General features: G+C 43.7%; 1 protein-coding gene across 2 annotated transcripts in view; it reads left to right on the plus strand.

Annotated features, from left to right (window-relative positions):
* SYN3 (synapsin III) overlaps positions 1–18,159 on the plus strand; it is a gene marked incomplete at both ends in the record, with an annotated part of 177,939 nt that extends 159,780 nt beyond the window's left edge. Inside the window, 6 exons of one of the 2 annotated variants that reach the window (XM_080346313.1) lie at positions 510–584; positions 3,912–4,014; positions 9,516–9,650; positions 14,675–14,759; positions 16,200–16,497; positions 18,027–18,159. In XM_080346313.1, the coding sequence (XP_080202439.1) occupies positions 510–584; positions 3,912–4,014; positions 9,516–9,650; positions 14,675–14,759; positions 16,200–16,497; positions 18,027–18,159 (829 nt within the window). The remainder of the gene's footprint in view (positions 1–509; positions 585–3,911; positions 4,015–9,515; positions 9,651–14,674; positions 14,760–16,199; positions 16,498–18,026) is intronic. The other variant, XM_080346314.1, reaches the window with a different exon arrangement.
* Positions 18,160–22,706: the final 4,547 nt, after the last annotated feature.

Here is a 22,706-nt window from a genome sequence, read left to right on the forward strand (position 1 = left end):
CAATGAAAAGCCAGTGAAAATATGGTATAATTATATAGTTTATGACACCAGTACAATTGAAGTCAAAGTTAGGGAGACCCAGAATGTCAGAGCTGACATTTGTGAAGCTGCTGAGGCAAAAGTTTGCCTGGAGAGTTGCTCTGCCACAGACAGAGGATGCTACCCATTGCAGAACACAAGGGTGGTTATTCCAGAGATCTTATACAGGCATTTCAGCAATCCTGGGCGTGATGTATAAAGAAAGAAAGTACTCAGAGAGCTTGGTGTGTGCTCAAGATTCCTTGGAGGTTTCCCTGTCTAACTCCTCATTCAGTTTTTCATGAGTCTAAACAACATAACCTGTATGGAGTGTGGTTCAGGGAGGCTTTGGAAAAGCTTCTGTGAGGAAGAGCCTCACCTCATCCCCTGCTGTACAAGCATTGACTCAAGAATGAGGACTACAGTATGAGGGAGGATGGGTCAGGAGTGTATTTTCATGTTCAGGTTATGTTTTTGGTTTGTTTTCCTAGGAGGACATCCATCTCTGGAAACTGGAAGGCAAACACAGGTTCTGCAATGCTAGAACAGATCGCAATGACAGAGAGGTAAGGAAGAGGGTTTAAAGACAATATTAGCAATTCTTGGGTTAGAAGGGAGGAATTGTACTTCAGACTTTGGTTAATTGAGAGAACCAGTAAGTGAGGTCTCCCAGGAGGCTGGATAAAGGAGTTTAAAAGACTAAGTGTTTCGTTAAAAAATATTCATGACACAAAGGCAAACTGTCCTATTTTGGAGAACAGACTGGAAGTACAGCTAGAGACCAACATTGCTAAATCATTAGATCTTTAGTGAATGTAGCCACAGGAAACAAGACCAGCATGCTAAGGTCAAGCACACAAGCACAAACATGTAGGGATAAAATCAGAAAGGTCACAGCACATAACGAGAAGTAACAAGAAGTTATTCTAAGTACATTACTAATGAGAGGCACACAGAGAAAAGTGGTTTTGTTCTGCTCAACAGAGAGAAATTCTGTCAGCTGAAGTGTTGAAAGCACTTCTTTGCATTAGCCTCCCAAAAGTGAACATTGTTTTAGGCAAGGTCTTCTTGCAGCTGAACAGAGCAGAAGGAATTGCTTTACACATCTTACAGACTAAAATCTGCAGACGGTACTTCCATATACTCAAATCACTGTGATATTTGCTAATATTGGAACTGCACAACATTGTTGACTCATGGTAACTTAGGCTCTGCTATATCTCCTAAACCCTATTCTGCAGAACTGCTATCAAGTCACTTGTTCTCCACCCTATTTAAGTAAATTATTCTTAGATTTATAGAAGCCATAGATCATGTGTAGGCAACTCATGCCTAGTGAATCTGAGATTTTTTCAGATTATACCTCAAATTTGTCAGGATCGTGATGAATTCTGACTCTGTCCAGGTTTAGGCATCACATTGGAAGGGAGATAGTAAGGAACTGGAAAGAGCCCAAAGGACAATAAAGGGAATGCTCAGAGAAAACATAGTCAAAAAGCATGCAACAATTGCTTAGATAGTTTTCCACCTTTTTCAGTTGGCAGACCATTGATATTTTTCCACTAGAGTTGTTGACTCATGCATAATGAATCTATGCCCGCAGTGCAGAGGTTCACTTTCCTTCATTAGCTGTCACAAAGTTGGAAGAAGTTGTCCACAAGCTGAACATCACTGCATTCTGAAGATGAAAAGCTTTAAAGAGCACAAGCTCTTCAAATATGTAAAAGGCTACTAGTAGAACATTACTCACTCTTTATATTACTAGTACAATACTGTAAGAAATATTTGGCTTAAATTATAGCGGAAAAGGTTTGTTTGAACGTTTCCTATAATTCCTAACAGTAAGGATGCATGGCGCAGAAATCGATTGCCTGGAGGAGACAGGCAATCTCTGTACTCTTTCAGACCAGGTTAAAGAAATGTCTGCTCTCTGGGGTACAAGAGTTGCGCAGGTAATCATCTAAGGTCCCTTCTGCACTTTCAGTTCTGTGCAACAGGGAAGCCAAGCCAAGCCAAGCCCCAAAGCAGATGCTGAAGGTGACTCTGCAAGATCTTGACAGAACTGTGGTAACTGGACCTTATTATGCATCCTGGTTGTCTACAACACAGCTGAATCTAGAGAGATGGAGGGTAGACAGTCCCTCATTGCAGTGTTGTAGGACTAAAACCCAGATTCTTGCCATGCTGCATTTTGAAGGTTCATTTTATAGATGTAGTACCACAATTCACCACTATAGCCTAATCCAGCCATAAATGCAACAAATCCCATGAATCATGAGTTCAAGCAGCAAGGCATGAGTGTGCTGAAATCCTCTGATGAGCAGGAGCAACCTGAAGTACCTACTGTACTGAACAGTAGCCCAAAGGATTGACATGTTCAAGTAATACCAGGCAAAAGGGCAGTAAATCCCCTGCAAATGCTACTCCTGATGGATATGCATAATAAGCTCTTCTATCCCACAGCACTGCTATTCCACGCCAGCAGCCCTGACACCTTGCAGTGCATTGAAGATGTGAAACTACTGGGATTGCTGGGAGGGACAATTCCCTGAGCCTGGCTGTGTGGCACCTAGACACATCCCTCAGGAAGAGAGGTGGTTTCCACGATGGTGGCCCATGGTGTGGGGCCACAGCAGTGCAGGAGGGACACCCACTGTGCCTCCTGCCTCGCTCACAGGGTCCACAGTTCTGCTCCTCCTTATGCTACTGACTTCTCTTCAGCTGTTGTCTTCATCAAGGGGGCTGGAGTGAACATGCTTGGATTCCTCATTAGGGATAAGGGAGCACCGGTAATCATACAAGCCATATTCTTGCTTCTTCCCACAGACACTGTGCTCACACAAGTTGATCATTATATTGTCAAGCTATGGGGATGCTGTCTGGCTTCAAGGACTTAAACTTGTTCTTTGGCCAGAACATCTCTTTTCCCAGTCCCTGTAGGGTCTTCAAAATGTCAGTGTTTTCGTGAGACTGTGGCCTTCCCTCCCCTCTCCGCATTTTGTCATAGTCCTGCTTACAGATCTGCTGTTCTGAGATTATTATTTTTATTGAAATGGTCAGGACTGCGGCACAGCTGCACAGGAAATAAAACCAGGCCGCCTCATTCTCTCCTCATTTCCACAGTAGGGGGGATGTGGTCCCCCCATAATATACCTCTTGTCATTCTCTCTTCTCCCCATGACAGCAGGATAGCTAAGGGGCCACCAGCTCACATTCTCATCCTGGGATGGCCAGAGAAAAGGGTTGCAAGTCTGTAGCTCTCCCTCTGACAACACAGTGCCTGGTCCGTGCGATGGGACCGCCTGGCTAGGAGCAACACCCAGGGAATAGAAAGGCAGCAGGACACAGTAAAAGGATTAAATGGAAAGAGTAGATTGTAAAAAGCAGGAGCCGCTGGGTTACAGATCAAGGAGGGGATGGCTACTCCTTGCTCAGTTCTGCACTCACTTTCTGATCCTGTTCCAGCCCTAATGTGCAGGACATCTTATCAGGAGAAAGCTGCCCTGCATAATGGAGGGCTTTCAGGCAAAGCCAATACAAATGCTAAGGGGCCAACACTACTGGGAGATTAAATGAGCTAAATATTTATAGCTTGGCTAAATGACAACCAGCCAGAGATCTGATGCAAATACCAAGGAGGGAAAGAAACATTTTAAAGTGACTTTGAGGGCAGGATTGTTTCAATTTCAAAAGAAAACACACTTTAGGCAAGATTCTTCTTTTTGCTCCATCTGCTGTGCAAGAGAGGGAGGCAATGTGTATGAAGTTGCCTTGTGGCAAAAAAAGGACTCCTGAATCTCTTTGTGTGCCTATGGGCAGCAGGACAGGTGGCTGGATTTGGTGGACTACCTGATGACAGCTAATCCCAAGCCATGCTTCTGTGGTTTCTGTAGGTACAGACTCTGGGCGGATGCCTGCGCGGAAATGTTTGGAGGTCTTGACATCTGTGCCGTCAAAGCTGTCCACAGCAAAGATGGAAAAGACTATATCATTGAGGTGAGAGCATGGGGAACCTGAATGCAAGTCTCCTTTGGGAAGTGGACCTGCAAACACACTCCCTCAGAGTTCACAAGTAGCAATGTCCTCAGTTAACCCTGTGTCCATGGTCCAGCAGTCACTGCTCCTCCGTGCCCACCTGTATCCTCCAAACTGTGGCCTACTGATATGCAAGAAACTGATTTAGAGTCCCAGCTAAACTGGCAGACATGCAGAAACATGTCAGGGCTGAAGTGCCTTCATTTCTCAGTGTGTGACTGCCAGCTTCCCAGCTGATAAACTCCGACTGTGCAGAACCTGATCAGCGTGAGACAGGCATGAAGCTGCCTTCTTATCGAGCACATAACAGCCTGCAAGTTTTGCTGGCAGTATCCAAATTTTCGTGTGTCTCAGCGCACCAGTGCCCCAGTACCATCTTTCCTAGGCTAAGCACTTGAAAAGCCAGCACATCTCTCACAGCTGCTAGCAGGGATAACAACATCGTGAATAAACATGCTCATATTCAGTCCAACCTGAATACATGTGCCAGATGATGTTAGCATATTAGTCGTGTTAAACTCCTGCCATTATCTACACAGGGGTCCAGCAGGTGATTCAGTCAATTAAAAATCTCAGTTTCTCTCTGAATGAACCTGTTTTTCTCCTCCAATCACTTTAAAGTGAACTGTAGTCACAAAAATCCTAGCTGCATTTTATTTAGAAGATTAAAATAAATGGCGAGGGTATAGCAAAAAGGCTGATAAGTTGCAGAAACAATTTATTTATATAACAGGTGTATTTTCTAAAATATTTTGCTTGGAGACCATTCACTACAACAACAGACCAGGAAGACAAAGCACCACAGGGTTACTATGGGCAGTGTGGTCTACAGACTTGTGTTCAGAGTGGGACTGACGGGCTCTGAGAGCTGAAGTTCAACGTGCCCCTCACCATGCAGGGAGGCAGACGTGGGAGTGGGGTAAATAGCACACTCAGGTCATCCTAACAGAGCAGAGAAGCGAAAGTTGGCCAGAAAATCAAAGTGGAAACTTAAGAGACACTCTGGGGGAGACAAAATCTGGCAAGTAAGCAAGTGCCTCTGTCACTATGTGACTCAAGGAGACACAGCATCTGACCTGCTGTAAACTCCCCTAGCACAGGCCAGTGAGGAAGATGAGCAGGGCCAGCCTGTGGCTTCATGCAGGGGTGCTGACACACTGGAAAGCTATGTGTGGGAGAGCGGTCCCACCCGCTGAGGGTTGGGATGCTGATGAGAACCACATGAGCCCTCCAGCGACTGCACATTCCTGCGTTATGTATCTGCTCTCCGGGGAGCAGTGACCTGTCAAAGGCCATGTGATATAAGTGCGCTGCCAGCAACCAAACGCTGCTGAGCCTTCGTCTTTCCAGAAGTGATGGGGCCAGGGCTGACGGATCTGCTCCTGTGTGCAATTCATCAGCACCTAGAGGAGCATCCCCCAGAGCAATATCCCTGCTGTGCACTTTTTTATCTCCGTGCACGTGTAGCTGAGAAAGGAAGAACAAGAAAGCAATCTTGCTTGAGACAACTGTAAGGACATTTGGACTGTGTCTATACATGGTCAGATGTGAGATGTGTTTTTCATATCCCTGCATCTATTCTTGCACATAAGCCTAGGTACGTGCATACATGGCTAATTGTGTCCTGGAGGATTATATGCCTCTATCTGGGTGTACCTCTGGGTTTTCACATCTGCCCTTGTATGTGACTGACTGGATGAAAAGCACATCATCAGCTTGCACACAAAGAGAAATGCACACTAATATTTCTTTCTCTGAAGCCAAGGTAAAAAGCAATGGATGTAATATGACATAAATCAGAAGAAACACAGCAGCTTCAGATCAGTCATGCTGAATTATCCCAGCAAAGAACCTGAATGAGCAGGCCTGATGTACCAACATCTAGCAGGCATTTAGATGCCAGGCTGATGGACATTTTTGGAAGGCAGTAGAATAGCACAATACAAAGAACAGAACAAAGCCAAACAGGCACTTTTTCTACTTTATGCAGATCTGAGGGAGATGCTGACAAGTAATTAATTGCCTCCAGCCTATTTCCTGGGGTACTTTTCTTGGTCTGAAACTGATCCTTTATTTTGCTTTTTTCTTTTGACAGTGGGAGAAAAAAAGTTGTTTGACAGTGCGACAGTTGTATTTTTCTTGGTGAGAAGGAACAGTGTGCTGTGACATTTTACAAGAAAGCATGTCTAAATGGGCTGAACAAATAAGGAATTTGCACAATGCAATTGCAGGCAGTAATTAATTTTCACAGTGCAAAGCAGTTCTCTAGGAAAGATTCGCAGAGGTAGTTATGGGCAGTTCTGTGAAGAGAGATTTATCCCAGTGGTTTGCTGCAAACGGAATCAGATTAGGACAGATGAGTTCTCAACACAGCACAAGAGTAATCTTGCACCCATGGTATCTGCTGTTACTTGAACTTCACCTTCTTTTCCCATGGCAAACAGCACAATCTGGTATGTTTCTGCCCTTCAAAGCACTAGCACACTTTACACCATTTTCATGGCTCATACTGAAAACGTTGAATAAATCCATAGATTTCTTCAAAGTTTCATTCTATTAAAACAGCTGTGAATTTAATGGTAAACACTGATACTACTTTTCCTCTGCTTTGAAAAACTGTGTCACTTTAAGGGAATGTTCAGCCTGAATAGTCAGTACTTGATCAGAAGTCCAGATCCTCAAAACAGTGCAAGTTCAGTACCACCTATTAGCAACCAGATTCTCAAAAGACCTCAGCAGATTGTATGGTTTAATAGCACTTTTTTATTTGTAATCTAACCTTTTTCCATATCTTTGCTACACTGACAAATATGGAGCAGGCGGATGGCAAGTAAAATGATCCACATGATTCATTATTCCTCTTGGATCAGCTAAGCCCTACCTGCCACACATTACTAGACGTGCTCCTTGTTGCCCTGCAAGAAGCTCTGCCTATCCCATCAGCACTGCCATATCATTTATTTGGTACATCTAATCATCTGTTTCCTTCCTTCCCTAAAAAACCACCTAACGCCCCACTCTTGTGCATCAGAGCATGGAATAACAAGTCCAGCCTTCAGGCCTCATCATCAGATAGGCGCATTGGGAGGAACAGGACGGGATTTTCCCGAGTGTCTCCTCTGCCAGGTGGCCTTCCGCTCCCCCCTCACACACCTTATCAAGCAACAGCAGCTGCATCAGGAGCAGCCGCTGACCTTGGGCAGCTACAAAGGCCGGGTCTATATGTGCCGACATCTTCTTCTCTTGCCCAGCTGTTCTGTGATCTCCCCAGGAAGAGATGAGTGCAATCTGTCTGTGATTCACATATTCCTCTCAGCCATCTGACTTATTTCAGCATTAGCATTCATATCTGCCCAGTTCCAGAGTAATTCCCCTTTCCCGGAGGACAGGCAAGGTGACATCTCACGCTTCTTTTCAGTTCGGTGGCAACCAGCTGTGTTATTTTGCCCACAGAAACCACTGCCATTTTCAAAGGCCTTCCCTTATGCATGTGATTGTTCATTCCCATATTTGCAACCTCCCACAGCTCGCATTTCTATGCCAGACACAACACAGCAGGACAGCAGATATGCTCATCCCTGGTGCACCTCCACTAGTTCAGGTGGGACCTGCTCCAGGGTTCATTCCCCCTGGTGCCTTTGTTTTATAAAACAGCATCTTCCCCTTTCTCTCCAGCCACTGATGCCACAGAAGGAGGGGAAAGCAGTCCTTTAAAACGGGGAAATAGGGGTTTGGGGTATTTTGACCAGAGCTGTACTCCAGTTACTCGCAAGGGGGGTCAGCAGCTGGGTTTGGCTGGCCAGGCTGTTGGCAGGGTAATGGCATCATCTAGTGGCCAGGCAGGTCCCTCGCACGGTGCATCGCAAGGAGCTGGGGCCTCTTCTCTCACGCATGAATCAGAACAGCCAAATTAAATGCGAATGTTTTTAAAGTCGGAGGTGGAGGGGAAGGAAACCTGCGCAGGAACCTGCTGGAGGACCCCCAGGAGTCCCTGGGTGAAGAGACACAGGCAGGAACTGGCCGTTCCTCGACGCTGCTCAGAACATGTCCTTTGTCCACCTCATTTTTCAACAGGAGAAACAGCAAAGTGGACAGTGGAATGAAAAGCTACTTTGTGTGTTTAGCTGAGCACTGCCATCTAATTTTCTAACCTCGTCCTTTCACCCCCTAGGTCAAGTAGGCCATGGATATAAACACCAATTCTTCACATGAACCCCAGTTAAAACTTCTCAGGCAGCTTCTCCAGTGTTCTTACAAGACATCTATAGAAATAAATTCACATTAACAGTTTTTTCTACAAGAAAAGACTAGAAAACAAACTCAGTCACCTCACTGATTTCCCTTACGTTAAATAAAAATAATAATAATAAAAAACCACAGAGTGCAAAGCTTTCCATTTCACTGCAAGAGTGGACTCCTGCAGCCTTGCCAGGGTGGAATGTGCTTCTGATGGTTATCTGAGTATGAGTCAGGGCCTTTCTTGAGCAATGCAACCTTTAACTCTGCATTTCCAAGGTTTTTAATGGTTGGTTTAAAAATAAAAGCAAAATAAAATCAACTCTTCCAACTCTGATATTTTGGTACACTTACACTTACTGCAGCTGAATCTTAACTTCATCACAGTGCAGTTCTTCATGTGGGATTTAGCTAGTGCTTGCAAAGCATTTGATTTATGATGAACTGTTGAAAATGATGTTTAGGGCCGCTACACAGCTGAGGGTCTGCTATGCTTTCATTATTATTGTTGTTGCCAGACCATTTCTTACCTCAAAGTCCCTTTGATAGTTCTCCTTCCCCCATACCTTTCTTCCCAGCCTTCCTCAGCACAGTTGTAGCACTTGCTTGGGAAGCAGTTGTATCACAACAAAATCAAGAAGACATGCAGAGAATAAGTTTACTTTCCTGCACTGGGTGCTGGTGACATCCTATTCATTACACATCTGTGGTGTTTATTTCCCCTCTCAGGGTGCAGTGCTTTGTCTTGATTAATCCCAAACGTTTCCTGGTTTCCTTCAATCCCTGTTGCTCTCATCTCCTCAGGCTTTGGTACATGTTGTTTCCTTTCTCCTGTGGCCCTTTCTGCTGCAATGTCACCCCCAAATACTGTATGACAATGCCAGAGAGACCTCATCCCTCAGAGGCATCTCCTCAGGACATGTGAAGAAGCAAGTTTGTGTTTAGAAAGCCTCCAGCGACCAGAAGGCTTGGCTTGGCTTCCAGGTTGTGATGGGAAGGAAGATGGGGGAGTGGGTGAAAGTACAAGCCATTTCCAAAAAAACTCACCTAAGTGAAATCTCACATGTAGGAAAGTCAGGCATCTTTCAGCATGGAGGGCAGTGGTGACTAGAGGTGTTGGCAAGAATGTGGAGACACAGAGCAGGTTGGTGTGAGAGGTGAGTTGAAAAAGGCATCTGGCACCAGGAAACCTCCTCACTAACTGTTGTTTTTCCTTCCTGTGGCAGGTGATGGACAGCTCAATGCCTCTGATTGGGGAGCATGTGGAAGAGGACAGACAGCTTATAGCTGACCTGGTTGTTTCCAAAATGACTCAGCTTGTCATCACTGCTGGATCTACGCCATCACCACTGAGGCCTTGGGTATGAGCAAGCAGAGACCTTTGAGCCAAGTTGATTTACCAAACTCTGTCTCTTCCCTGTTGGTGTCAGGCAGTTGGACATCTCAAAGAGCTGAACAGTTCCATATGGGACTGTATTGGATAGATTGACTCTTGATCTTCCAAAGAAGTCTGTCATAGACTCTTTGCAGGGTGTGCCCCCAGGAAACACTTGTCTCTCCCTTCCTCTCATTCCATATAATCTTGGCACCACAATGGTAGTGTGGGCAAGGCATCTAGGCATTCTGGCTTGCTAACTCAAGTCCCATTTTGAATTCATATTGAAGACAGCCATTTTTAGAGGCACTTGTAATGCCCAACTTCCTCGCCATCTAGCACTATCTCTCAGGATAGGTTTCATTTCAGTTTTTGCATCTCTGATGAAAATCTGTGCTTTACAGAACAGGAAGTGGGAATTTCCACCAAGAGTTGTTCCTTTCCTTACTGCAGCCTTTTTTCTTTGGAGATGACCTTCACCCCCTTCATCAGAAGGAGGCTTGACTAATGCTGAATTTGTATAAGAACTTGTCATTGTTTGCATTTAATCTGACCCCTTAGTGCTTCTCATGTAGACTCATTTTTGAGTATCAAATGTACCTAATCTTAGTAACATATCTCCCAGTGGCAGCTTTGTGTAAATGAAACACATTAGAACACAATTTGTGTGTCCAGGTATGTGCACTACACCTCTTTCAGTATCTAGCAGGGATCCAAGCACAAAGGTTTGAGGACAACAAATCTGTACAAAAGAAAGGACAGGAGAGTAAACAGGCTGAGGGATAATAGTGACAGTAACCACTGGAACAGTTTCCATTTCTACTTGAGACAAAAAATGGGAGAAAGCACTTTATGGCTCTCTATCATCTGACAGCCCACTCCTGCTAAACCAGGTCCCCGGCAGGAAGGGTAGTCAGGGTAACTCCAAACCGAGTTTTAGCTAGAGCAAGGGCGTAAACATTTAATAGACACTAGAAAGTCTTTGAGGCGGGGAAAGTGATACAGAAGTGATAGGATTTACTTTGACCAAAGTGGATCGAAAACTGCCATCTGAAATAGCCAAGATACAGGGTGTATAAACTAAGAGGAAAGGGGAAGTCAACAGAAACTGAGAACATGGACAGATGCATCTGTTGTCTATGTCTGTAGTATACTGGTACAGGATTGGATTGGATTACAACAGACCTAAAGTAGAGCCAAAATAAGAACAAAACAAACAGTCTTGAAGGGATAGGATGTCAAATAGAAGAGTTAAATAAGAAAAGGGTCTTCATCAAGGATAGAACCTACAAATATCTATACACGAAGTCAAGAAAATTAAAGTCACAAACATGTTAACTAGAGTTTCTTACTATAGAGAAAGATCTTAGTACAACAAACATTGCAAAACCACACGAGCTACAATTACTAATATAGTACTGTTATGCGTAGTTACAAATATGCAGAGAGAAGCAACTACATGTGAGGCTGGTGAGATGCAGAACTAAAACTACAGGTGAAGACGTGACAAACAAAGAAAAACAACAATTTTGAATGGAAGGGCAGCAGTACTGAAAAACGAGAAATATGAATCCTTGGATATAGTATGGGTTTGCATACAATATCTATACATATTATTGGAGCCATCTATATTAGTCTCTGGACAAGAAAAAACAACAAATTATGAAACCGAGTGTGTGTCATTGACAGAGGTGGAAGAAGCAACAAGTCATAATAATGTGAGACTACAGCTATCAAGAAGCAAGTCTAATAGCATAGTGGGACAGCAAGTGAGAGAGAGTTGCCCATCTCTCTAGATGTCTGCTTCCTGAAATTGCAAATTTCAAGTGCAATAGGAAAAAAACACCTTGATCTAATCTTAAGAAACATTCAGGTACAAATTCAGAAAGTTAATATATACTATTAGGTTTGATGTCAAAGGGACAGATGTGATATGGAAAAGTAAGAGTATGACACAAACAGTTAGAAAAGATGATTTTAACAAAATGAGAAAATTAATCAACTCCCTATCATTAAAAGTAAAGCTGTACGGACATTATTTGTGAGAGCATTGCTTTCCAGAATGCATATATAAATTTCCAATGTGCTTCTGAACCACGAATACAAGAAATAAACTTCTAGAGTTAAGTGGTAACATGATAGAACGTATTCAAGACATGTAGAAAAAAATCTTCCAAATTTGGAAATTTGACATTTAAGGCGACCTTTACGCACCACCATGCAAGTAATAAAAGGAAATGTAAAAAAGATATAAATTGATTTTGAGGAACAGACAAAGGGAAGAATTAAACAAATGATTGGAGTTAATCAGAAGATGGAACCCTACCAAACAATTGGTGGGCTCTATGGATCATCCAAAGTTAAGGGAGAAAAGAAGACAATAGGGACAATTTTTTGACTCTAGTAAATTTAATTGCTGAAAAGTGGGGAATTTTTTAAACTAGGAATAATTCTTCCTGATAAGAAAGACAACAGTGAGAGCAAAAAGTGTGATTAAATCAGTGACAACTGATATTTTTTTTTAAATTATTAAGCCCCCAGACCCAGGTGGCTACATCCAATGAACTGAATTTAGGAAGTGACTAGGTTGCCAAGAAAAAATGTGCAATTTCATTAGAAATAGTTTTTGCTCTAGAGGATTGGTGTACAATAAATAAAAAATATGTGTTTAAAAAGTTGTTAGAGTCATGAACCTTACGAATTATCTCAGACAATAACTTAAAGAATAATAGAGACTAGTAAACCAGCAGAACTATGGCTTAAGATCATCTACCACATTTTTTTTGCAAAGAAAAATGTCCCATTAATTTCCTTTTGATTCTTTTACCATCATTTATTGAGAATTCTTTCATAACATGGTAGATAACAGGCAATCAGTCAAAATAATGTAGCTAGACTCTCAAAAAGCCTCAGGTAAGGTAACATACAAGTACTGTTACAGAAAGCAAGCAGGGAGGGGCTAAAAGGCAAAATTTCACTGTGGCACAGAAGCTGGCCTCAGCCAAAGTCATGGATATGAGAGATTTTAATTCTGGCAAACAGTTAGCAGAGGGGATACATAAAGAATGCTAAGCCTGGCCATGTTGGTAATTGGAGTAGTTGAGCCCAGGACACGATGAGATGTTAACAGCAACCTTTTTTTTCATGGCTATATGAAACCTGGTTTCATGGTTACAGCTGCGCTTCTCTGCTCACCTCCCTGCCCCACTCCTGTCCCTACCCATCATTGTTTCCTTCCAAAGGCAGAAGACCTTGTGCTGGCCCTCGCCCCTTCATCTCTGAGCCTCAAAATCCCATTTTGCCTTCATCTCTGAGATGAACTTGGTTGGCTGTAGGCAAAGGCTGTAAAGGTGAACATGAGATCTGATGCCATTTCTTTGATTGATCTGATCAGGATGTCTCACAGCATTAGGACTATAAATTTCCACCAACACCAAGGCAAGGTTTAGTATCCCAAACTATCGTAGGACTAGAAGCCATGAATGGAAAATTCTCAGGTTTTCCTCTCCATTTGGCAAGTCTCGGATAAATAGTGTAAAAGATAGGCTGGCAACCTCATTGCATTTATGTCAGTGAGTTGAAACTCATTTCAATGCTTCCAACTATGAAACATTTCTTCTGATTTCCAGAATCACTTAGCTCATTCTCCTGACCTTCCAGGAGCCTTGAAGACCTTTTTATCATTGTGTTCTCCGTGTAAACAATTCAGCACGTACCAGCCTATCTGTCTCCAGCTTCCCCTGCTTTCATAAACAATTTTGTGCAATAGGCTTACTCAGACTTTCGTTAACCTTGGACCAGCTCTTTGTGCAACAGTTCTGTGTTACTTAATCTGTTTATTAAAATATCTGTCAAAAAGAGTAAACAGTGAGAGAGAAGAAAGTGCAGATGGCACTGACTTATTTGTGTTAGTCAGGACCAGGGATGGAAGGGAAGAACATCTGACAGAGCTATGTATGTGAAGTCATCACAACAGCAAATTAAACTCGGTAGGGAAGACTGAAAGGTAAGCTAAGCTGAGGGCAAAGAGAGGGAGAATGTAAACAATCTGTAGACCTTGCAAGTGGCACTAGCCATGCCCCTTGAGAAAGACATTGTCACCTACGGGCTGATGAAAACCAAGTTCAGCCTACGGCGGTGTTGACAAGAGAGAAACAGGAAATTGGGATGCAGGAAAAATGCACTGGTGATATATACAGAGAACCCAGATACTGCTGCATCTGGAATAATGTGAGCAGAGCTGCCTCTGGCATCTGCAGAAGGAATCACAAAGCTGGGAAAGAGAGGTGGGTGACAAAAATAATTAGGGGCCTCGAAACATTCCCATAGAGAGACCGAGGGGATTCAGTCTCTTGGCTTTAGAAAGGAGGTACATGAGGGAGAGGGGAGTAAAGGTTTGCAAAATAATGAATGGCCTAGCAAGGGTATGTTGTGAGGTCTATTCTCAAAACTCAAAAAAAAAGCAATGGAATTAAGAAATGGGAAAAGCAGTGAGGCTGAGAGCTCAACAAGATTCAAAGGGTCAGGGTGTAAATATCAAAACAAAATACCTGGAACTGTTGCAAAGATTTTGTGGAGCAGAAGTAAGCTTCATGTTTCAGGGTTTACACGGGCCCTTGCTTATTAGCAATCAAGAGGAAACCCCTTAGGGTGAAGAGATGATTACTCCATAGATATTTCCGTGGTTCATCCCTCCTTTCTTTGGAACATCTGGTGCTGGCAGCTGTCCAAAATGGAAGATCAGACTAGGAGACCCCCTCGGGCCTGATACATTTGGTAATTCTCAATTGTCTAAAAAACACTCTAAACTGTAACTTCATTGTTATCCCCTGTGAGCAAACAACTTCCGTGCTCTTTATTACTCAGCTCTCTGTTTTGGTCTCTAGAGATTTTACCAACCAGATGCTCTGCGTGTGTGTGTATTTAAGGAACACTTCATGTGTTCCTGTATTATCTCAAGGCTTCTCTTTGGGGACTCTGTATTAACTGGAATGGCTTTTCTTCCTCTAGCCTCCACAAGTTCAGCCTGCATCAGTGAAATCTCAGACTGGACCTCAGCTTGGACAACTGTCCCAACCACGGCCTCCTCCCCAAGGTACAGTTCTTCAGGCCCCATGATGGTGTGGACTGAAACATATCAGTTTGCCTTCTAAATAAAAGCTCTATCAGGATAAATGTTTCACTAATTGTTCCAATTCACTGACAAGCAGGCAGCAAATTCCGTGTGCAGCTAAAGCAGCTGCTGTCACATTCCACAGCAGCTCAGAAAGTGGGGTGAAACTTTGACACAGGTCCAGTTGACACTGCCGGTATGACTTGGCTCAGGCAAGCAAGACCACTTGAGCTAGCACTGGAGCGGGATGCTGGGCACAGTTTATTTGTGTTCACACAAAGCTGTATTGGCTGCAAGTGCTAAGATGTGATGGGAAGATGCTGGTGATGTCAGGCTTGGAACAGACAACAATGTGGTGATGCCAGGACACCCCCAGCTCCTCCTGGTAGCAGAGGCACGTTTGACTTTTGTGGTTGGTCAGAACAACAGACTGGCTTTACTGTCCTGATTTACACTGAGGTGACAAAGCACAGGGCTGCCCTGTGGCTACCCAGGCCCCACACCAACCTCTCAGTTCACATAACCAATTAGACCTTCCTTTTTGCTTTGTCCTTCCTTTTCTCCACCCCGATCTTCAGCTGAGTTAACACCCACCACTAATGCCTTTTCCTCATCACAGTTTTGCTGTATCCAAAATTTGATATTTCTGATACCAAAGGCATCTATGCAATCTTGGTTTTATATAATATTACAGATACGATGACCTAGGAATTGTTTGCTTTGCAGGATGCTACTCACTCATCTGTCTCCAGTACTCCCCTTCAATTCTTTGTGAAGTTTTATTCTCACATAACTCCCCCTCGACTACCTATGAAATCCAGCCAGCCCTCACAGGGCTATCTGTAACTTTTTGACAGCTTCTCACACTGTTATCTGTCATGTCCAGCAATTTCTCATGTCACATCCAATTGTTTTCCACATCTTCTTCAGTTCTGAGAGTCTGCTACCAATACAGCTGAAGCCACCTGCTGACAGTGCTGGAACAGACGTCTGGATAGCAATAGGGTGCATAGTCTGACATCAACCTGCTGGGCCCATGAAGGGACTGCTGACCCAAACCAGCGGATTAAGCTTTCATTTCCTGCAGAGAGCTTTTTCTCCAGTGATTTTTCCCTCTCAACACAGGAAGCGCTTGCCAAGGATAAGATGTATTAGTTGTATGGAAGAGTACAGCACATCGAAGTGCTCTGGGGAGAGCATCAGAGCTTCTTTGGTGCTGAAGGAGGTAGAGAAATGGACAACTCTAGAGACATGGGCATGACGCCACTGCTATGCCTATAAGAGGTTTTCCTTTATCCTTCTGCATGAAGTTACACTGAACAGTCTCTCCTCTTAGCAAAACCCATTCTTCCATACAGATGCTACTTGTTTGCTGTCCACCACATGCACTTCCTTATGCTTATGTCTATGTGTCCCTTTCAGGTGGGCCACGCCAGCCTCAGGGATCTCAGCCTCCACGGACAAACGCGCCTCCGCAGCAGCGGCTCTCTCCTCAAGGACAGCAGCCCCAGAGTCCCCAGTCCACTTCACCTCAGCAGCAAAGGTCACCTGGATCTCCACAGCAAGTCCGATCAGCAACTGGGTCCTCTCCAGTCCAGGCTTCCAAGGCAGGCGTGTTCCCTCCACAGCAGCCTAGACCTCCTGCTCAAGGCCGGGCTCCCAGCCAGCCAAGCCCCACCGAAACGTCCAAGCAGCAAGCCACCCCACACCCACATCTGAAGTAGGTGCTCTGTTAAACCACTAATATCTGCACATATTAGAATAAGAGTGTCAAAAAAAGTACCCTGAGCTGGCATGAAGAACGTATGACCTGTAGTAGTCCCCAGGGACAAAGGCCTAGAGACAGCTCTGAGTGACTTCAGAGTTTTATATGCCTGGGCATAACAAGCCACCATTGAACTGTTGTCAGGAAGAACAAGTTGTGCTTGACATCCCTAGGATTTTGCACCCTTCCTCTTGCTCACGTGCTTATTGTTAATTGGATGCTCTGCTGCAGCCATATTAACACAGCGACTGCCTTCCCAGCAGTGTCTATGCTCCTTCCAGGCTGTAATCAGCACGCTGTTGGCCAGAAAGCTCAATAAGAGTCATTCCCCCACTATTCCCTGAATGCAGGAGCCACACAAGGTTCTTTACTGGGCAATTTTTTGCCACTGGTAGTAAAAAAGGGTGGGGGGAGTGCAAGTGGCATTGTTCATCCATATGAAGTGCCAGATGGTGACTGTGTGTTTAAGTGCTCTTCTGGAGCAGAGCACATCACTGAACTGTTGTGGATCTTTGGTAGCAGCCTTTCCTGCCATCCTTCACGGACCATATCTGGCTGGCACCATGGCAGGAAAGGCTGGTTAAAATAATGTTTGGTGGTGTTGACACCAAAGAGAAGAAAAAAAAAAAAGTTGATATGAGCAAATTGGTATGAACAGACTAGAACAAAATACAGGCTAGGAATGAGAAGACAATTTCTAGACAGCAGAGGAGCGATGTTCTGGAACGGGCTTTCAGTGATGATGTCTATATTAGAAAGGCAAACCAAGAGTGGTGGACTTAAGGATCAAAATGTTGGTGCTAAGGGTGCACTTGCCACACTGCACATATTCCAGGCACTTTAATTTGGAGTCTGGGCTTGTGCTGAATGCCTATTATTGACTGGGAGCAATGATACAGTGACAAAGCGTAGTAGTGGGCAATATTGAGAGATCTACTTGAAAACCACAGTCCTGATCTGAACTTGAAGACTAGCAGATACACACCCAACAGGCGCAGTGTGGCCAACCAAAAGACCTGCATAACACAATTGGTAGTGCAGACGTGCCAGGGAGGGCGGGCAACAGCACACATTGCAGGGGACACAGCCACCAACCTGCTGAACCTCTGGCTCTCACATTTGAAAGAACATGACTGCCATTCATGGTACAGCCGATGAGAGAGGTGACCCTCAGTATGAATCCATTCTTCTGTATTAGGACTAAAATTACTTAACTGTTCCTCAAAACAGTAGCACCAAATGGCAATGCTATGTTTTTAATCAGATGTTTTCATAAACACATACTAGTCTGAACTATGATCAATATGAGTCACTTGCCCACGCCACATCTTCTCCCCTCCTCTACTTCACGGATGTCTTAGAATATGGAGATTCTCTTTGCTTACATCTCCTCTTAGCCTTGAGTTTGTCTGTGTGATGGAGCACAAAGCATCAGTAACGAGCTTTGAGCTTCTGCTGAGTCTGAACTCTGCTTTCCATTTCAGCAAATCGCAGTCCCTGACAAACACCTTCAGCATATCTGAATCTTCTCAGCGGGGAAACGCCAATGAAGATGAAGCAAAAGCTGAGACCATCCGCAACCTGAGGAAATCATTTGCTAGCCTGTTTTCCGATTAACAGCCCTGCAGCTGGATCTGCTTTTCTCAGCCCTCACTCTTCATATTAGCATACCTGATGTCATCCTGGAATATACTCAGTGGTACCCAGCCATTTACAACTAACACCTGGGTAAAGGGAATTTAGAAAACTATAGTTGTTTTAATACAAAGAAAATATTCTAACAACGATCTGAAAAGTGACTGTGTAAAAGTGGCACTATTTCATTGGGTTTTTTGCATAATCTGAATCACATATGTTCAAATGACTGAGCTGTAAAGCAAATTTTACTCTTGCTAACCCCTGTGGAGTCAACACAGTTATGACAGTGCAAACTAGATTATATTTTGATCTGTATATAGTCAATACAATTGCTAACTTCCAATTACTGAATCTTTGTTGAGGTCAAGCTAAGAAAGAATAAATATAGGCTTATTTCAGAAACAGATGTGCAAAGACAGAGTCAAGAATAAGTATTCATTCACAGATAAAGTGAGCATGCTGGAGCATGGAAACACAGTGAACTGTGGAACTTCGTGATACTGGCTTTATAAATAATAAAGTCACTTTTCAGAGCAGAACTACATTCAAGTTAAATACAGTACCAGGCATCAGTATGCGCCGAAGACCACATGACGAGGTCATCTAGATAGACTGCTGGTTTGTTCCAGATCACTTTGCTCATGGCAGACAAAACACCTCTGTTTCATGCCCTGCATTTATGTTCCCTGCATGTGATTCTTGAGTTCTGAGAGAAAAAGGTCATGTTCTAACCCTGTAGACTCAGCTCAAAACCTGAGAAATGGGTCTTCCACAAATGCAAAAAAAACCCCAACTTCTTTCCCTGCCCCTGCAAACACTGGAGTTCACATTCACAGTTCACACAAATTCCAGACAAAACCCAGCTAAACTCCAAGCACTTTGGTGACTTGGTCACATCTGGCTAAGTATGTCTCCCAGGAACATGCTTAATTAATAGCAGAGCTGATGAAGTGCACATACTTGTGTGCTGAGTGTTCCATAATACCGAATGGCCAAAGAGGTGGAGTGAAATCCTGTCTCCCTCCTTGAACTCCCCTTGACTTCCCTGGGGTGAGTGCAAAATGAATGCAAGGTGACAAACCTGCAATAGAACAGGAAAACTCCCCTTCACAAATAAGATGAGCTGGGGTCCATCCAGAGACACCAAGCCATGGGAGGGCATGTATGGGATTCCCCCCAAGCACACAATGATCAGTCTTAGTCCTCCCTGACCACCCCCAAGAATGATTCTTCCAGAGATGGATCTTTGCCAGGTGTGCTTTTCCTCTAAACCTGCAACACAGAATAAAGCTGCATATGAGTACAAGTACTACGCTGTTTCCCCAAAAATCAGACCCACCTCAAAAATAAGCCCTAACATGATTTTTCAGGATTTTTGAGGATGCTCGAAATATAAGCCCTACTCCAAAAATAAGCCCTAGTTACAGTTCATTTAAAAAGTCAATTTAAATAGTGTCCAGGCAGCTATACATGTAAAATGTAAGCATCTTTTGGAGCAAAAATTAATATAAGACCCTGTCTTATTTTGGGGGAAACAGGGTAGAACTGGGACGAGGCAAAAAAATTGGAATGGCACAAGCTACATTTGCAATTGAAAAAAAAAATAAACAAAAACAAACACTACCTTGGGTAAATCAGTGTATCTATGGCTATTTCTGCCAGCGGAGAATCTACCCCTTGCACCATGTTAGTTCCATTTACAGCACACCTAATGCAAGTGCCAGTCCCCATCCCACTTCCAAACTTTTCTTCAAGTTTTGTGAAGCACTTTAGTCACAAACGGTGCGTCCAGCTTCAAGGGCAGACTTCTGGCTTTGTGTTCCCCATAGCAGCTTCACACTGATGACACTTATGAATGCCAAGGGGGGCAGGGAGGTCAGTAATTTGAAAACATTTGAGCCAACGGGCACAGATCTTTGCTGTCACTTAAACGGAGAAATCCCCAAAGCAGCAAAAGCAACAGCAGCATTTGCCATCTCAGAATCTTATGATTCACTGGTGGGAATAACGCCAAATAAGCAATTCCTTCCTGCATAGCACCTGTAATGAGCATCTAAATCCAGTGCAGTCATCTGGACCTTGTATGACCTACCCCCAAGCAGGCCTTTACACATATAATGCCTTTTGTGACTTGTGCAGTCTCAGGTAAGTCACAGCATAGCTTTTCCAGGTTGGAAAGCTCTCTAGAGACTCATCTGGATTGATGATTTATATCTCAAATTCAGTATTATAGAACTAACCTATTCCCTGATTTTACTTTTTTTTTTCAGTTCTGTGTTGTCCTTCCAGGTTTGCTAAACAGTTTACAATATCGCATCATAAATACATGTCATTGTCTCAGAGGAAAAAAAAATAAGACCCTGCTGTTTTGCAGTCTCCAGGCGCAGTAAGAGTGACAAACGGCCTTGAGCAAGCTCTGTCCCACTGGCAAGAACAATAGTGGATTAACAGGCTCCACTATATGGAGAGGAGGTAATACAACCCTGGTGGGAGAGGATTTCCTTCTATAACACTTCCCTCACTATGGTTTATGCCTTTCCCTGCTAAATGGTCACCAGAGATGCGAAGACAAAAATAACAGTTTACTGCCAAAATCCTCAACTGCTCTATCCCCTGCACCTTTTTATGTCTCTCTTACCAACACAACCTATACAAAATATAACTAACTAGTGACTAGTGCGACATGGCCCCATAAATCAGCCCCAGTTCATCACTGAAACCACAACAGTTGCATCATTTGCTGATGCTGCATTTGAACACAGCAGGGCTGTCCCTCCAAGGGACTGCAGTAACAGGATAGCATTGTTGACTCGACACCCAGCAGTGACTCAGATCTCTTAATTTGCCTGCAGCTCCCAGCTGTCACCTTTCAAGGGACAAGCAAACAGAACAGCATCTCCCCCCCTAGCTCCAGTTTGCAAAAACAAGTAAAAGCAACAGGCACTTTCTGCTTAACTCCATTACTCCTATAGTTCCTGAAAAGCATCTTCAGTTCTGTCCACAGAGGTGCTTTAATGAAAACAATGAGTTGATTTCCTAAGTTAAAAGGATGAAACTCTATACCAGGTCCTATAAATGTTCCAACAGTACACTTCAATCGACAACTATGATGCTGTGGCTAGCAGGGGAGTCACAAGTGCATCATTGTATATTCAGGTTATCACCTTTGATGCAGGGTGTCTATTCCAAAATCCCTCCAGTCTAACAAAGCAAGACAGAGAGGAAATACAAGTAGTGATAGGACAAGGGGAAATGGCCTCAAGTTGCACCGAGGGAGGTTTAGATTGGATATTAGGAAAAAAATCGTTCACAGAAAGGGTTGTCAGGCATTGGAACAGGCTGCCCAGGGAAGTGGTGGAGTCACCAGCCCTGGAGGTGTTTAAAAAGTGTTTAGACAAGGTTCTTAGGGACATGGTTCAGTGCTAGTTAGGTTGGGTTATGGTTGGACTTGAGGATCCTGGGGGTCTCTTCCAACCAAAATGATTCTATATTCTCTGTGGGGAACCACGGTATACCTCAAGAGGTATTTAGGTACCTAAAATAATAGCTGGAGCTAGGGGTAGCAAGAAGGCAACAGGAAAGCTGGTGAGTAGACATTCGATTCAAGTCACAGGGCAGACATGTCCCACAACGTGCCTTGGCATCTTTCTCACACAGCTGTGAAAATTCAACACCTGGTCAAAACTTCCCTCTTGTCCTGCATGCTTCAATTCCCACAGGGAAGCCAGGAAACACAAACAGATTCACGTCTTTGGATCCAGCCCAAAAAGGAGCTGGGACACAGCTATGACACCCACTCATATCCACCACCTGGAAAACTGATTTCCCTTTTTCTGTTTAGATGCAGGATGAGAAACATCTTCACTTTCTTGTAGTATATAGGTGTGGTGTTTCAAGACAAACGTCACTCAAGTGCACATGCAACTAAACGTCTTGTGTAAAGCTAAGGCTCAGAAGAACAGCAGTCCTGCTACAACAAATGCAGCGCTCTTGTCTCTCACTAATCACAGGCAGGTACATAAAGACCTTACAACCTGCACATGATGCAGTTGCTTCTTCTGGTTGGCTTAAGTCTGATGAACAAGATAAAGCAATAAATAGAAAATCCAAGGACAATTGTTCCTTATTGGCAAGTGACTGCTGTTAGCAACCCCAAGAGTGCTGGCTACAGGTGAACGGTGCAGGTAAGAAATGCCCATCTTCAGGCATTTCACCTTTGGTGATTTCTCTTCTATAGAGTTTGCAAATAGCAGTCACACACACATACCTGCCTTGGGAGCTGGTGAGTAAACAAAATAAGTAGCTAGTTTTCAAATATTTCCTCTGTTTTATCTTCTACTTTCATACTGTTGGTCCCGAGATATTCAATTCATATGTCATATTTGGTTTTATGAATAAAGGGAACTCTTCTTTAGTAAACTTAAAGGAACCTGGCTTCTCCTGAACTATTATGTTTGGCTCAAAATACCTTTACTACAATATGAAGGAACAACGAAGGAATATCTTCAGGTCACTTAGTGTGTATC

Source organism: Nesoenas mayeri (assembly GCF_963082525.1).
Source record: "Nesoenas mayeri genome assembly, chromosome: 1".
In the NCBI taxonomy this organism is placed as follows: Eukaryota; Metazoa; Chordata; class Aves; order Columbiformes; family Columbidae; genus Nesoenas; species Nesoenas mayeri.